The sequence below is a fragment of the Vombatus ursinus genome, unplaced genomic scaffold (genome assembly GCF_900497805.2).
Source record: "Vombatus ursinus unplaced genomic scaffold, bare-nosed wombat genome assembly UNPS02015255.1, whole genome shotgun sequence".
Classification (NCBI taxonomy): Eukaryota; Metazoa; Chordata; class Mammalia; order Diprotodontia; family Vombatidae; genus Vombatus; species Vombatus ursinus.
The window spans coordinates 26,654,960-26,670,151 of NW_020955033.1; the positions used below are offsets into that span (position 1 = coordinate 26,654,960).

General features: G+C 39.6%; 1 protein-coding gene across 1 annotated transcript in view; it reads right to left on the reverse strand.

Moving 5' to 3' along the window:
- Nucleotides 1-15,192, reverse strand: part of LOC114031940 (collectin-12) — a 231,053-nt gene that overhangs the window by 43,726 nt on the left and 172,135 nt on the right. The window contains exon 3 of the mRNA XM_027847159.1: nucleotides 1,084-1,206. Coding sequence (XP_027702960.1) covers nucleotides 1,084-1,206 — 123 coding nt within the window. The remainder of the gene's footprint in view (nucleotides 1-1,083; nucleotides 1,207-15,192) is intronic.

Genomic DNA, 15,192 nt, shown 5'->3' on the forward strand with positions numbered 1-15,192 from the left:
ATTGTTCTGAAGAGAACAAAAGGTGTGAGGAAATGGCTAAGATACTTGCCTATTAGGAGATCTTCCCCACACACCCCCTCGCTTCCAAAGCAGCTGCAGTGGGCATAGTGAGAGGAGCAGAGAGCTAGCGAGCCTCTGAATTTTCCTTTTCCTGTGTCGGTTGCACAATCTGTCAGTTTGAGGGAAGGCAGCTGAAGCTGGCTGCTGAGTTAAAGTTATTAAGATTAGTAGACTCCGTCCATGTCTGTTTCTGTGTTGAAATCAGAGAAATGAGCCTAACATGGATGTGTCTAGGAAGAGTTCCATAATTCTTTGTTGTTTTCCACTGGTGATTTGAATTATGATACTTCTACTTTTAGTCACACAAGGGAAAAAAATGCTCCAACTGGAGGAGAAATTTTTACTCAATCAGATTAATTCTATGGAGTATGAAATGAAGGGGATATCAGATGTTTGGAAAGAAAACAACCTTTCCTTCCCTTTAATTCAGGAAAGTTAACTAACTGAATTACAACTCTGATCGTCACCTACATTACCTTTTAACTTCTTCACGGTAGCGTTTATATTATGCTACAAATATTATAGACATTAAACTAGCTCAAACCAACTGTGACCACAGTAAATCTGCTAAGGAAAAAAAAGGGGAAGTGGCTGTGTAGACACTGGCTGAAGGAACTAGTAACCATGGAGATTTTTTATTTTATTTGGCCCCCATCACTGTGGCTTTACTGTGTGCTGGCTCCAAGTTTTTCATATGACCACTAAGATAGGACAGGAAAAGACTGAGGAAGACAGTGTAGCTGGAAATGATAATTCACTTCACAGACAAGGAAAATTATACAACACCAAAGACCTGAAAAACAAAAATCCTCACATAGGTAGGGGAATCATCTCCGAAATCCCTGATGTTTTTGCACCTTCGACAATATGGTTGTCCTAAAGTGACAAGGGTACAGAGCCTGAAGTTATGTTACTAAGTTTAATATAAGTAAGATACTTCATTTTTATATTTGTAGATAAATCACTTTTCTTTTCATAATTAGTTAACTTGCTATTGGAAGGGAAAATTCATATGGTACGTACCTTTGTATCCAAGAATGGCTACTGTGATTGTTAACAAGGCACACAGGATATATAATAATATGATAGAAAACTTCAGGGCCCAGTTATTTTTACATTTGGTACATTGTGTTCCTTCTTGAATACCTGTAAGAGAAGATATATTTTAAGAACTGTGCCCAGCGGTGTCATGTCAAAGTTTTTAGTCTAGTATGTATTCAAATACACAGAATGATTAAGAGGATCAAACTATATATACAAAGATGATGCATTTGTGTATCTATACTAAGTAATGGGGCAGCTAGGTGGTGCAGTAGATAGAGGGCAGGCCTGGAGTCAGGAAGACCTGGGTTTAAATCCAGCCTCAGACACTTACTAGCTGCGTTACCCTTTACAAGTCATTAACCCTGTTTGCCTCAGTTTCCTTATCTGTCAAATGAGCTGGAGAAGGAAATGGCAAACTGCTTCAATATCTTCACCAAGAAAAACTCAAATGGGGACATGAAGAGTTGGATATGACTGAACAAAAACAGTTACAAGTAGTATTTTAAAAATGGATATATTCCCTGCGTATCATGATAGCAATATGAGGGACTCTCCATATGCAATAATGATTATATTCCATACAATTAGGAAATAGTACATGGTTTTATTTCATGTAGAATAAAATCTCATTACAATGATAATATTTCAGTGAAAATTGCTATGACAAAAGTGTTTCAAATCCCAGTCCATTTATTTTTCACAATATTTGACAAAAGAGAATTTGTAGCACAGTGGAAGAGTCTAGATTTTGTTGTTGTTGTTGTTGTTTGGTTATTTCAGTCATGTCTGACTCTTCACGATCCCATTTGGAGTTTTCTTGGCAAAGATACTAGAGTGGCTAGCTATTTCCTTAATTTTGCAGATGATAAAACTGAGGCAAACAGGGTTAAGTGACTTGCCCAGGGTCACATAGCTAGTAAGTGTCTGAGGCTGGATTTGAATTCAGGGAGATGAGTCTTTCTGATAAGCCTGGCATTCTATCCACTCTGCCACCTACCTACCTGTAGCAGTCTAGACCATGGGTGGGGAATCTGCGGTCTCGAAGCTGGTCTATATAGTCCTTTGGAATTTGTTGTAATGGAATCTCAGTTAAAATAGAAAAAATTCCAGACCTGTGATTTTACTGGTTTAAGGAATTTCTGGTGAGTAAACTTCCTCTACCAATCAACAGCTGATTTGTGCTATTGGTAACTATTAGAGAGTCACTGATGAACTGAGAGGTTAAGTGACTGTCCCATGGATCAGTACACATCAGAGGCTGAATGTGAGCCCAGGTCTTCCTGGTTCTGAGGCTATTTAGTCTTCTATCTGCTATAACATGCTGCCTCTCAGTAAAAACATAGATCTCTTTTTTTTAATTTTTAAAAAAATTAAAAAAAAATTTTCACAGATCATTTTAAAACTAGAATGTTTAATTAACCATTGTGTTTGGACTGTTAAGATCTGTAAGATATGGAATACTACTCTGTATTTATAAGTTATGGTCTGGTTTTGGGACAAAGAGTTTGCTTTCTTGGTGTGAGAGGGAAAAGTTTGAGTGTATAGTCGTTTCAACCTGTTAAAGAACATACTGGTCTGAGTAGTAACCAGCTGTCATTTCTGTAAGTACATACAGAAAGTAAACCATAAAACGGGAAATTTCCATCCAAATTGATGAAAAACACAGGAGAGAGACACTAGATATTTTAATGTGAAAATCATGTTGTAAAGACTATCAGGAATGCATTTGTTTTCTTAATCTGTTTTCCTATGTGCCTCTTACTAATAGTGTCCCTTGGGAGTAACAGTACATAAGTGACTGATCAATTGTAATTGTGCTCAATAATTCTTGATGGATAAATGATGGGGATTAAGCAACAGTTGAAGTTATTCTCCTTCAGCTTGTGATTTTATACACAGCAACATTCTTTGGTGGAAAAGCATCTTCGGCCCTGTTTGTTGTAAAATGATGAGAAAAACAGACTGTTATAATGACTGAAATTTAAGTTTTTGGGCACACCCATGCCTTCTTGTGTCACATGCCTCTGGGTCGTAGGCAAAAGTTGAATGGATTCAATCTGGTGATTTTGCTGCTTAAGACAAACAATTTGGATCAAATATTTGCTGACCCAATGCCTTCATTTTTCATTTGGCAATTAATTGTGTTGACTGTACGGATAAGCATAAACAAGGTTCTATACACTCCAATTTTCCCTTCCTTCACCCTTCCCCACCCCAACCTCCTTCTCTTTTTGGGAGAGGAAAACCCTTGCTTACTTGTAAAGTAACCAGGATCCTGTTGTTTTTAGCATACTCAGTCTATTTCCTGACCCCAGGCTTTCCTATAGGTCCTTAATGACCTCTACCCTTGTTGGTTCTCTTTGCATGCTTTTCCTCTAACGAACATTTTAAGCAAAAACTCATCAGGCATATTATGTACAATGATCTATGCTAAGGGATGTGGCATAGTCACATATGAGATGTAGGAAGATTACTCTGGCTGATGAATGAAGGATAGATCTTGCCTCTGATGAAGAGGTGGTTCTTCACAAACTTCTCTACATGGATCCTATCTCCTCCCATCTTTTCCAGAAGATTGCCCCTACAATCATTTCTACTATCTCTCTCTCTCTCTCTCTCTCTCTCTCTAATTTTCAGTCTCTCCCTACCTTCTGGTTCCTTTCCTGTTGGCTACAAATATGTCCATGTCTCTCCCATCCTTAAAAAGCACCCTTCTTAGAACTGCTGCTAACTGTTGCTCCTTTTCTTTTCCTCTTCTTGGCTAAATTCCATGAGATCTATAACTGATATATAAACAATTCTTGTAATAATTGATATATAATCAAATACCTTGAGATCTGTAATTGATGCATACACCTCCTCACCTCTCACTCAGTTATAAATCCTCTGCATTCTGGCTTCCAACTTCATCATTCAATTGAATCTGACCTTTCCAAAGTTACTGATGGTTTCTTAATTGGCAAATCTATTTAAAAAAACTCTCAATTCTCACCCTTCTTGACTTCTTTGCAACTTTTGATACTTGATCACCATCTCCTCTTGGATACTTTTGTCTCTTAAGTTTTCATGACACTGTTCTCTCCTGGTTCTTCTACTTGTCTGACCACTCCTTTCTTAGTTTCTTTTGCTGGGTATTCTTCTATGTCCTGCCTACTACCTGTAGGTGACCCCCAAGGTTCTAATCTGGGCCCTCTTTCCCCTCTATAACATCTCACTTGGTGAGCTCATTAACTACCATGGATTCAATTATTTGTCTCTTTGCAAGTGATTCCTAAATCTATTTATCCAGCCATTCTTTTGAGCTCCAGTCATGTATCATCAACTGCCTTTTGGATATCTCAGGTTCAACAAGATTAAAACTAAACTCATTATCTTCCCCTTCAAACTCTCCCCTCTTCCCAACTCTTCTATTGCTATTGAGGGCACCACCACCCTCCTAGGTGTTCTGACTCCACCTCAGCTTGTCCTTGACTTATCATTCTCACTCACCTCATTTGTGCAATTCATTGCCAAATCTTGTTTCTTCCTTCATAATGTCTGTTGTATATATTCCCTGATTTTTTTTTTTAGTGAGGCAATTGGGGTTGACTTGCCCAGAGTCACACAGCTAGGAAGTATTATGTGTCTGAGGTCACATTTGAACTCAGGTCCTCCTGACTCCAGGGCCGGTGCTCTATCCACTGCACCACCTAGCTGCCCCGATTCCCTGATTTCTACTCAGACAGCCACAACTCTATGTTTGGCATTTAAAGCCTGTCACAACTTGACCCCTTTCCACCTTTCCAGTCCTTTTATATTTTACTTCCCTTCATACCCCTAAAAATGCAGTCATGCTTGTCTACTTACTGTTCCTCACCCAGGACACCCCATTTCCTGTCTGTGCTTTTGTACTGGCTGTCCCCCAAGCCTGGAATGCTTTCCATCTCCAGCTGTGGGTCTTCATTTTTTGGCTTCTTTCAAGACTTAACTTAAATCCTACCTTCTCCAGGGAGCCTCTTGTAGCCCCCTCTCCTTTTTCCTTATTGCCTTCCCTCTGACACACCTTCCATCTACTTTATACATGTATAGATATATATGTGAATATATATATGTGTGTGTATATATATATAGATAGATAGATAGACAAACATATATATGTCTTATATTTACCTCGTTATTTACCTGTTGTCTCTCTCATTAGAATGTGAGCTCCTGGAGAGCAAAGACAGTATTTTGCCTCTCTCTATATCCACAGTGCTTAGCACTGTCTGACACATAATTAGTGCTTAATATGTGCTTGATGACTGACTGGATTGGACAAGGGAAGAGAATGGAGGAAGCAGACGCATTAGAAAGCTGTAACTAGGATGATAGCAGTGGAAGAGGAGAGAGGATGGATGTGAGAAGTATTGTGGAGGTAGAATCAAAAGGATATGGTAATTGATTAGAGGTGGTAAGGGAGAGGAATGAGTTAAAGATGGCTCAAAGGTTTTTTAGCCCAGGTGATTATAAGAATGGTGGTGACAATGGCAAAAATAGAGAAGTGAGAAGGAATGAAGATAGCCTTTAGAGGGGGAATGAGCTCAGTTTTGGACATGTTGAGTTTGAGATATTGGCAGGACACCCAGGTGATGATATCTAGCTGGAAATGCAGGAGTGGATCTCAGAGGCTGGGGATACTACATAGGAGTCAATTGCATAGAAGTGATAACTGAAGACATAGGAATGGGTGTAGTTGCCAAGAGGAGAGATTATAGAGAACAGGGTGGAGGGGATGGATTTCAGAGTTCAGAGAAAGGATAACTAGAATCTTGTGGCCCAAGTTTTTATAGGCTCAAGGATGATGAGATGTTCTCAAAAAAGAAATTCTGTTAGCAAACACATTTAGGGGACAGGGGAAAGAGGTGCAGCTCCCCAAGAGAAAAACAGATCTGGGAAATAATCTCCTTGTTAATTGGTACTTTCTTATCACTTACTACAATATTATCCCTATGCATATGACTTTCAATCTCTAGCCCCTCTCTCTCACCTGAGTTTAGTTTCCATTTTCATTTGCATGTTGAGCATTCTCAGTTGAACATCCTAATGTCAACTCAAACTCAACATATTCAAACCTAAACTTATCATATTCCTTGGCAAATCAGCTAGTTCCTTCTTCTATCTTTCCCATTTCCATCAATCTTATCACCACAATTTTAGTCAGTTGTCCAGGAAGTCAGCCTCTGAGTCACCTTTGACTCTGTCCTTTGAACTTCACCCCCTTCCTCCTTCCCTCCTGCTCCCCCTCTCCCTTTCCCTTGCCCCCCCATCCCCCTGCCATGCAATTCATCATCATATTAATTCACACATGTTGTCTCCAATCCTACAGGCAAAACCCTAAAGTCCTCATCACTTCACTCTTGGATAACTGCAAATATCTCCTAGCTGGTTTCTCTGTCTCTCTATTGAAATTCATCCTACATATTACTACTAGACTGCTGTTATTATTCAGTCCTGTCTGACTCTTTGTGACCCCATAATCAGGTCTTGGCAAAGACACTGCAGTAGTTTTCCATTTCCCTCTCCGTGGATTAAGGCAAACAAATGTTAAGTGAATTGCCTGGGGTCACATAGCTAGTAAATGTCTGAGGTTGGATTTGAATTCAGGTCTTCCCGACTCTAGGTCCAGTACTAGATCCACAGAGCCATCTAGCTGCCTTCACTACTAGACTAAACTTTCTCAAATAGTAATTTCATCGTATCACTGTCCCACTTAAAAACAATAAAAACATCCATATTAGCTAGAGAATAATGTGAATTTTCCTGAGTCTGGCAAGTCAGAACCTTTCTATAATCTGGCCCAAACTTCTCCATCCAATTCTCACCAGTCCTTCAGAGGAAACTTTCACCCAGGCCAAACCAATCTCTTTACTACTGCTTGAAAACATTAAACTCATTCCTGGGCTCTGAGATTGTTCAGATTATTCCTTATACTTGGAACATCCTGCTTTTTACCTATCTAAAGAGTGCCCTTCATTCAAGGACCAAAACTCCAAGCATTTCCTGATGCCTTTTCTGCCTACTCTGACCAACAGTGATCTTCCACATCCTTTGTATTCACTGGCCAAACCTTTTCTTTTGGCATTTAATCATGGGTTTCTTTACAGAACTACTTAATTCACGTATGTGTATTCTTCTCCTACTTGGATTTTAAGTTCTAGCATTTGTAACAGGGGTTTGGCACATTCTTTAGCTACCAAGGATGGAATCACTCACATGGGGGTACCTGATTCTGGGAGAACAGAGGACTTCAGCATGCATGAACATTCTTTACTGGCCTACCACATGGCTGGGAGCTACCTTTTTTCCACTGGACATGTGGCTGGGTTGTTTGCACCTTTAAAACTGCCTGAATATAGTTGGGGCTTTTCTGCATTCTTCTCTGAGGGTGAAGGATTCTTTCATGACAGATGACATTGTGTAGTAACAGGTGAAGGAAGGCCCAAAGGCTACCTCCTCCGTCCAATTCTCTCCCCATCTCCTTTTGGGCCACATGTCCCTGAGAAATGGGTCTAGGATTTTGACTTTTTCCTTTGTCCTTTTCTGTTCTAGGTGGAGGGAATGGAACCTCTGACCTGGAAACCTGAGCTATGGAGTCCAGGTCACAGACAGCCCAGAAGCAAAAGCCTGAGGAACAAAGGTCCGGGGCCCAGGAACCTGAATTTGGTGGAACTAATCCTATGTAGAAACGGAGCTAATCTGCAAGCCTGAACTTCCTACCCTTCCCAGTGAGAGAGGCAGTATGGTAGGGAGTGGGTGGTGGTGAGAAGATTATGCCCTTTGAGGTATTAAGGGTAATGTTTGTATATTTGTCCTCACTATATCTTTGAAGTAAATATTTCTTTGTAAAAGTGAATCCATTAAGTGGTTAAATGAAGCTAGGATGCTAATCAATGGGGACCTAAAATAGGGAGAACACAGTCAATGGAGGCTCAAGCCAATGGTAGAGAAGAAAGATTCCTTAAGCCCCTCAGGTTACTCAGGAGAACCTTGTGTGTGTAGTAAAATGTAAAAGACATGGGCCTGAGAAAATGGGGCTAAAGTCAAACATAAGACGCATTTCTTTTGGATCCTTTGAAACACCTAGCATGATACTAGGCATATAGTTGGCACGCAACAAATACTTACTAAATGAATGAATGAATGAATGAACTAAACACACCTGGACAAGGTTGGAGGCCCCCTGAAGCTGTACAGAGGACTTCCGGTGGTATATAACAGGAACTTTTGCTTTTACCTTTCATCACTTTGACAGGTGTTATGCTAGCCCAAGTCAAATTTTAGATACAGACTGCATTATTCATTCTCTGACACAAACTCATCTATACTGTGCAGTCTCCATAGTTCTATACCCATTGTCTCTTTTTTTCTTTTAAAAAATGGTTAAATTTCCCAGAAAAAACCCAAGCAATTATTTAAGGAATGCACATTCTTTACAATGGGATTAGGTATCACCCAACCTCAATGTCATAGTGAAGATGTTTTTGAAATTGGCTGATAGAGAAAGTACTATAAGCATGTAGTCAAAGAGCCTTGTGCTTTCCTTCCTTCCCATTTATGTTCACATCAGCATGTCCTACTGTAAAACACAGAGGCACAAAATGGGGTCTCATCCTCGGGAGATGTCAAATAGAGAGAGACAGGAAGTCACATTTATGGTCTTTTGAAAAGTTTCTCTGTGTTCGAATTTTAGGACCCAAGAGGATTATTTTTCCATTCCTCTCCTCTCTGATCTATTATACTGATTTGGAAGAATTTCAGAACCAATGAAAGATTGTTGTCCCTGAGGATAATAAATGAAAATCACCTGTTAGGGGAACTAGTTTTTAGCAATCATAAAATATTAGAGCTGCGAGGGACCTTAGAACATAGATCAACTCTCATTTTACAGAAAAGGAAACTGAGGCATAGAGCGGTGGAGTAACTTGATCAATGTTACAGAGTTAATTAGTGGCAGAGTCTCTGGGACTAAATTCTGGGACTAAAACCCAGGTTTCCTGACTCCCACCTGGTGTTCTTTCAGCTAGATCATACTCTTTTGCTATTCCTTTGAGCTTTGGGCTCTCAGCACTGTATCAAATACATATGGTATTAATGCAGACTGGCTCCCAGACATTTGTCACTGGTTTGCATTCCGAAGAGCCAGGGTCACTTCCTCATGATGTGCATTTCTCTCTGTTGACTTTATCAGCATTTAATCAATATCAGATGGCACCTCATGGGCCCCTGTTCCACTTGACACACTTTCTCTCTGTGTTTTTTTCCTCCCGTGACTTATTTTTAATAAGAATTCTGTTTTCTCTTTCTCTGTCTGCCCTCCACTGGGAGGACATCTGGCCAAACACACTAAACTTGCTACAAAGAGATCCTGCTGGCTCATATATCTGGGGCACCCCCCTTCCCCTTGAACCAAGATGGCCACAAAAACATGCAAGAGAGACATCCCCCTGTTACCAGTCTTTGTAGTGTTTATTTTCTTAGCATTACTTTCAAGATACTAGGGACTTTGTTCTCACATGGGGGTTCCTGAGGATAGGGGGAAAGAGGAAGACACTCATCTGCAGATTCCTGATTACTTGTTCTGCAGAGGGTTGAAGATAAGAGATTCTACTTCAGGAAGTGAAGCATTTTTGCCCTCTGCCCCTGAGAGATCTGGCTCATCAAAAAACCTGGCCCCAACAGCATATGGAAGCCTGTGTATCATCCTCACACTTGGCCCTATGGAAACATTTCCCACTGAACTCATTTTTTGGCTCTTGTTTTATACATCTTAAAGAATCCAAGTTTCTGGTGCAAGGTGAAGTTTGGAGACCAATTCAAGCTATAGGCATCTTGTTTAACTCATTGAGTATCCTCCTGGAGAACCATAAAGGTTAAGAATTTGGCCTCATTGTCAAAACTCCAAGTATCTACAGTAATGTGTCCCATGACACATATCTAAAGTGAAAAGAAGAAAGGGGGAGGAAATGTTTAGGGAGATTGCCTCAAACTCAACTGGAAGGATAATTCACAGAGACAAATATTTCAGCATAGAGGAGAATTCCTTTCCGCTATGGTTCTCCATAAAGAACCTTCCCTAAGCTTGTGGCCCAGGTTTCATTCCAGTCTGTGATTCAGAATAATTTTTGAAAAAAAAAGAAAAAAAAAAGAACCCAGCCCCCCACACCCACACAGTCCATGTTTACTAACGTTTCTTTTTCTATATCCATCATCAATTAGGGGACTTCAGCTCTTTCCTGAAGGTGGATAAATGCTGACAAATGCCCTTCCTCATTGGGAAAGTGGGCAAATTTTATAGGACTTGGTATGTAGGGGTGGCTACTGAGTCTGTTTTAATTATCACAAGTACACATCTGAGCTGGATCATTACATGGATCAGATTACTGAAGGCACGCCTCAGAAAGCTGGTAGGTTTCAGAATCCAGTAAACCACAAGATTGGATCTGAGATTTGCCATTTATTTTTCATGTGGTTCTTTATAAGGTTATTAATCTACTACCTAGTGGTGTATTCCCATAAGCTTTGGAGAGTGATCTGGCTCTAGAGCCAGAATTGATGATTCAGATCAATTCGTATAATTAATGTGCTCTCAAAGGCAACAAAGTAGTAGAGTGACTAAAGTCATGGTCAGCCACTTCAACATTACTAGATGCCACTAGAACAGAAATGAAGTATAAGAAACATTTGACTTTAGCCCACAAAGAATTAGCTTTGTCTTTTTATAATGGCTATCTACTAAATGACAGGACATGTATTTATTTAGTAAAAAATTTTTTTTATTATTTATTAGTTAGTAATTCAGTTTTCCAAATGTCATTCTCTGCTTTGGACATCCATTTACCTTGTTATGCCAATTTTCCTAGACCGTGTGGAAAATCATGAAAATGGGAACAGTACAGGGATTGGAAATGAAAATCACTTTCTGTATAAAGTGAACAAAGCAAGACAGTGTTTCTTTATTTATTAAAAATATATTCAGACTAGGAAAAATGTTAAGAAGAAGGTTTGACGAGAGACCAAACACCTCAGTTTTCACCCTAAGCTTTGAATCCTATGCACTTAAAGGGGGTAATTTTTGGCATCAAGGAAAGCTTCATCTCCAGGAGAAGAAGCAGAAAGACCCAATCCTTGCTTGGTCTCAATGATTCATTAAAAACAAAACAAACAAAACAGGCAAGGCATGAAAGTTGTCCTTTTCAAAGACACCTTCAGCGAGACTTTCTTGCCTTTGCTATAGCATATAGAGTCTCACAGGAACGCCATTATTCCTCTCAAGTGGTTTTCATTTGCATTGTGAGAAATTTCTCCTTGCCTGCACCAAATACAAATGCTCTCATTGCTGGGAGAGCTCCCCTCACTGACTGTGTGCTGCCCAACCAAGATGTCTCACATCTTTGTATATTCCAGTTGGTTTTCTTTTTGGCTCAGTTCCTGTTCATTTTATTCCAAGGACGCTGAATGGATTGTCCATTGTCTTATTGATACATTTCAACAGCCCTAACTTTTTCATTATGTGGCAAACAATAGGGCGAACATTGCCGTACTGTGATTAAATACTGAATCTCTTAATTAAAAGGGTACATAAAAGTTTAGCTTCAGCCTGGTTACTCAGAGGCTGCTGGGTATCTGGGGCTATGACAATACATTGGACTGAATAGGTATTTTGAAGAAAGCTCAAACAAAAGCCTGGTGTGGTACATTTTACAGAAAGCCATAGGATTTAGAGCTAGAATCTAGTGCACACCCATCTTCCATTTTACAGATGAGGTGACTATCATCCAGAGAGCTTAAGTGACAAAGCAAGTAACCAATGGAATCTGTATTCAGACATAGGAAGCCTGACTCCAGATACAATGCTCTCTTCCCACTGTGCCACATTCCAACACATACAGTGTACAGTGAATGAGTGGTCACCTCTTTTAATTATATGTAGCTAAAGTGGAATTTCTGAGTTCATCTCCCAACGGGAAAAGAAAAAAAAACAAGCAAAGCCACTCAGGGAAGAGAAATTGTTGAATCAGGTTACACCTATGGTTTAATTAAGAGACACTCATTAAAAGGAAAGGAAAGCAAAACATCTCATGTTTTGGTAGCCAAAGCTTTCTCAGAAAGGAGTAGCAAAAGCTAGACATAATAAGCCAGGTTCTTTGCCAGAGTCTTAGATGAACTGTGTTGTCTCTTGTCAGTGTTTTGTGGGGACACTTTTAAAAGGGTTAGTCAATTCCTCCATCGCTTCCAAGTAAGTAAGTTCTCATGATCTCTGACAAGATACAGGGTTAAATCACCTTCCTACTGCCCTGAACAAGACAAAGCCCATACGCCTTTGACTTTTTCTAGAAAGCCAAAAAGAGGGCTGTTTATGTCTCAGGGGAAGCACTTCTAAGTGAGGCAGGAATGTTGGGGAATGTGGGATTAGGGGTGGGTGGGTTGGGAGGAGAAGGGAAGCCACAAGGCTCTTGAGAGTTTTGCTCAGGTTAAGCCTAAAACCATAGTAATGTGGCTGTGTCTGTTGAACTCTTTTGAAGTTTCTGGTATACTGGAAGAGCTCAGAGTCAAACTCCATAGGGACCAATGAACTGTTAAAACCATGACAAATGCCAGGAGGCCAAAGACGAACTGACAGCTGGAGTTGAAGGAAACAAGGTAGAAGAGGTCACAATGGAAAGAAAGAAGTGTAGAAGAAATTGTATTAAAAAACCTGAGTTATAATGAGCTTGCCCCTAGGCTCTTTCCTTTTAATCTGTCCTATTTACACTGGCAAGAATTATCTTCTTTTCAAATATCACCTTGATCATGTCACTCTACTGTTAAGCAATTCACAGTGGTTCCCTATTGCTAATCAGAGACAATCTAAATTCCTTAGCTTGGGTTTCAAGACCGTCTTCTAAATGGCCTTCTCTTATCTTTCTACCTTCCTTCTCAGACTCTCCATTTTCATCAAGCAAACTTGCTCTCTGTCCTTGGACCACTGTTTTTTTTTATTTTTCCTTCTTAATTTTGACTTATGCCATTGCTTCTGATTGAAGTGATCCTTTCCATTAAAACAGATTCCTTTCCTCCATCAAAATCCTACTCAAAAAAATCATTCTTCTGAAATCTTTCAGGATTACCGCTACTCAATGCCTTTGACCCTTGGATACTTATCTATCCATTTTATTTGGACCTGTCCTTTGCACTAACTACACTCTACTCCATAACATAGTTATTTGTTTACAGGACTTAGCCCTCTTTGTAAGATTTTAAATTCCTTGAGGGAAATGAATGAAAATTTTAATATAAGATTGTTTGAGTGCATAGTTTAAGGAAACAAGTGTGACTTTGGGAAGCCACTAACCCCATCTGGGGCCTAGAGATCCTCATTGGTAAAGTAATGGGTTTGTACTAGACCATAGCCAAAGTCTCTTTCTTTTCGGACTTCTTTGATTCTTGGGAGGCATTGTAGATAATCTAAGAATGATAACCCCCATTTTATAACTGTGGAAACTGAGGTACAGAATGGATGGTTACAAAGGGGACAAACTCTAGAAAGAGGAAGCAGTGATTACAAAGAACTAGGCTGGCTGCATCAAGAACAGGTCATGTCAAACTAACTATATTTCCTTTTTTTTTTGACAGGATTACTAAACCAATAGATGAGGGAAATGTTGTGGATATAATTGAACTAGATTTTAACAAAGCTTTTGGTAAAGTTTCTCATACTATTTTTTGTTGAGAGTATGGAGAGATGTGGACCAAATGATAATATGAGATGTTTTCAGAAATGGTTGGATGGTAAATCTTGAAGAGTAATTGTTCATGGTATAATGTCAGTGGGTAACACAGAGACCTGTGGGTAACCCTGGCCCTGTGCTGTTTAACATTTTAAATTGGGGACTTAGATAAAGACATCTAATTTGCAGATGATGTGTTTAGTTTGGAGCAATAGCTAATATCCTAGCTGACTGGAATCAAGATCCAAAAAAGACCTTGACAGGCTATAGCGCTGGGTTAAATTTAATAATATGAAATTCAACAAGGATTACATCTGGGCATGAAAAAGTAAATGCATCAATACAAGATGGGAGAGGCATGGTTGGAAAGTACATATTCTGAAGAAAATCTGAAAGTTTCAGTGGACCATAAGCTCAATAAAAGTCAGCAGTGTGATATAACAGTAAAAAAACCCCACAAAACTACTGAGCTTTTAGACTTCATTTAGAGAGGCAAAGGGAAGTGGTAGTCCCACTATAGTTCTCCCTTCATTAGGCTTCATTTAGTGCTGTGTCCAGTTCAGGGCACCTCAGTTTAAGAAAGAGGCTGATAAGCTGGAGAGTGGCTCATGGAGAGCAATTGGAATGGTGAAAGGCCTTGAGTCCATGTCGTGTGAGGATCAATTAAAGAAATTGGGCATTTTTAGCCCAATTTGTACTGGAGAAGGGATGATAGCTATCTTTGGCATTTGAAGGATTTTTAGGGGAGAGAAGGATTAGATTTGTTCTTTCGGGCGCCAGAGGGTAGAACCAGGAGGATGTTGTACAGAGGGAAATTTAGGCTTGATGTCAGGAAAATTTCCTAACGAATTCCTGTCTCAAAAGGAGAATGGACTTCCTTGAGGGGTCTCCTTGGCAGTCTTTGAGCAGAACTCAGATGACTACTTGTCAGACGTTACAGTGAGCATTCCTTTCATGTATTGATTGAATTAGATGGCTGCTGAGGTCGCTTCCAACTTCCGAATTTTGTGATTCTGTAATAAGAGTGAGGACTCTTCAGAATAAGAAAAAATGAAAACAGAGAAAAGTAGACAGATCTTAGTGTTAGGATATTATAGCAACAATCTGGTTAACTGTTTTGGGACAGTTAAATTTGGACTTAGTTATGAAACCTGAGTGAAAAATGAGTCACTTAACTGGAAATGACCTAAATGAGCAAAAGAATGCAGAAAACTAATGAGGGCAATGGGAGGGAGCTATTTTACAGGCTAATGAGACCACCAAGACTGGGAATGCAGCTTACACACAGATCCATTGAAGTAGAACCCATTCATCTAGTAACATACTCATTATTAAAATGGGACAGTCAGATGAGGAAGTA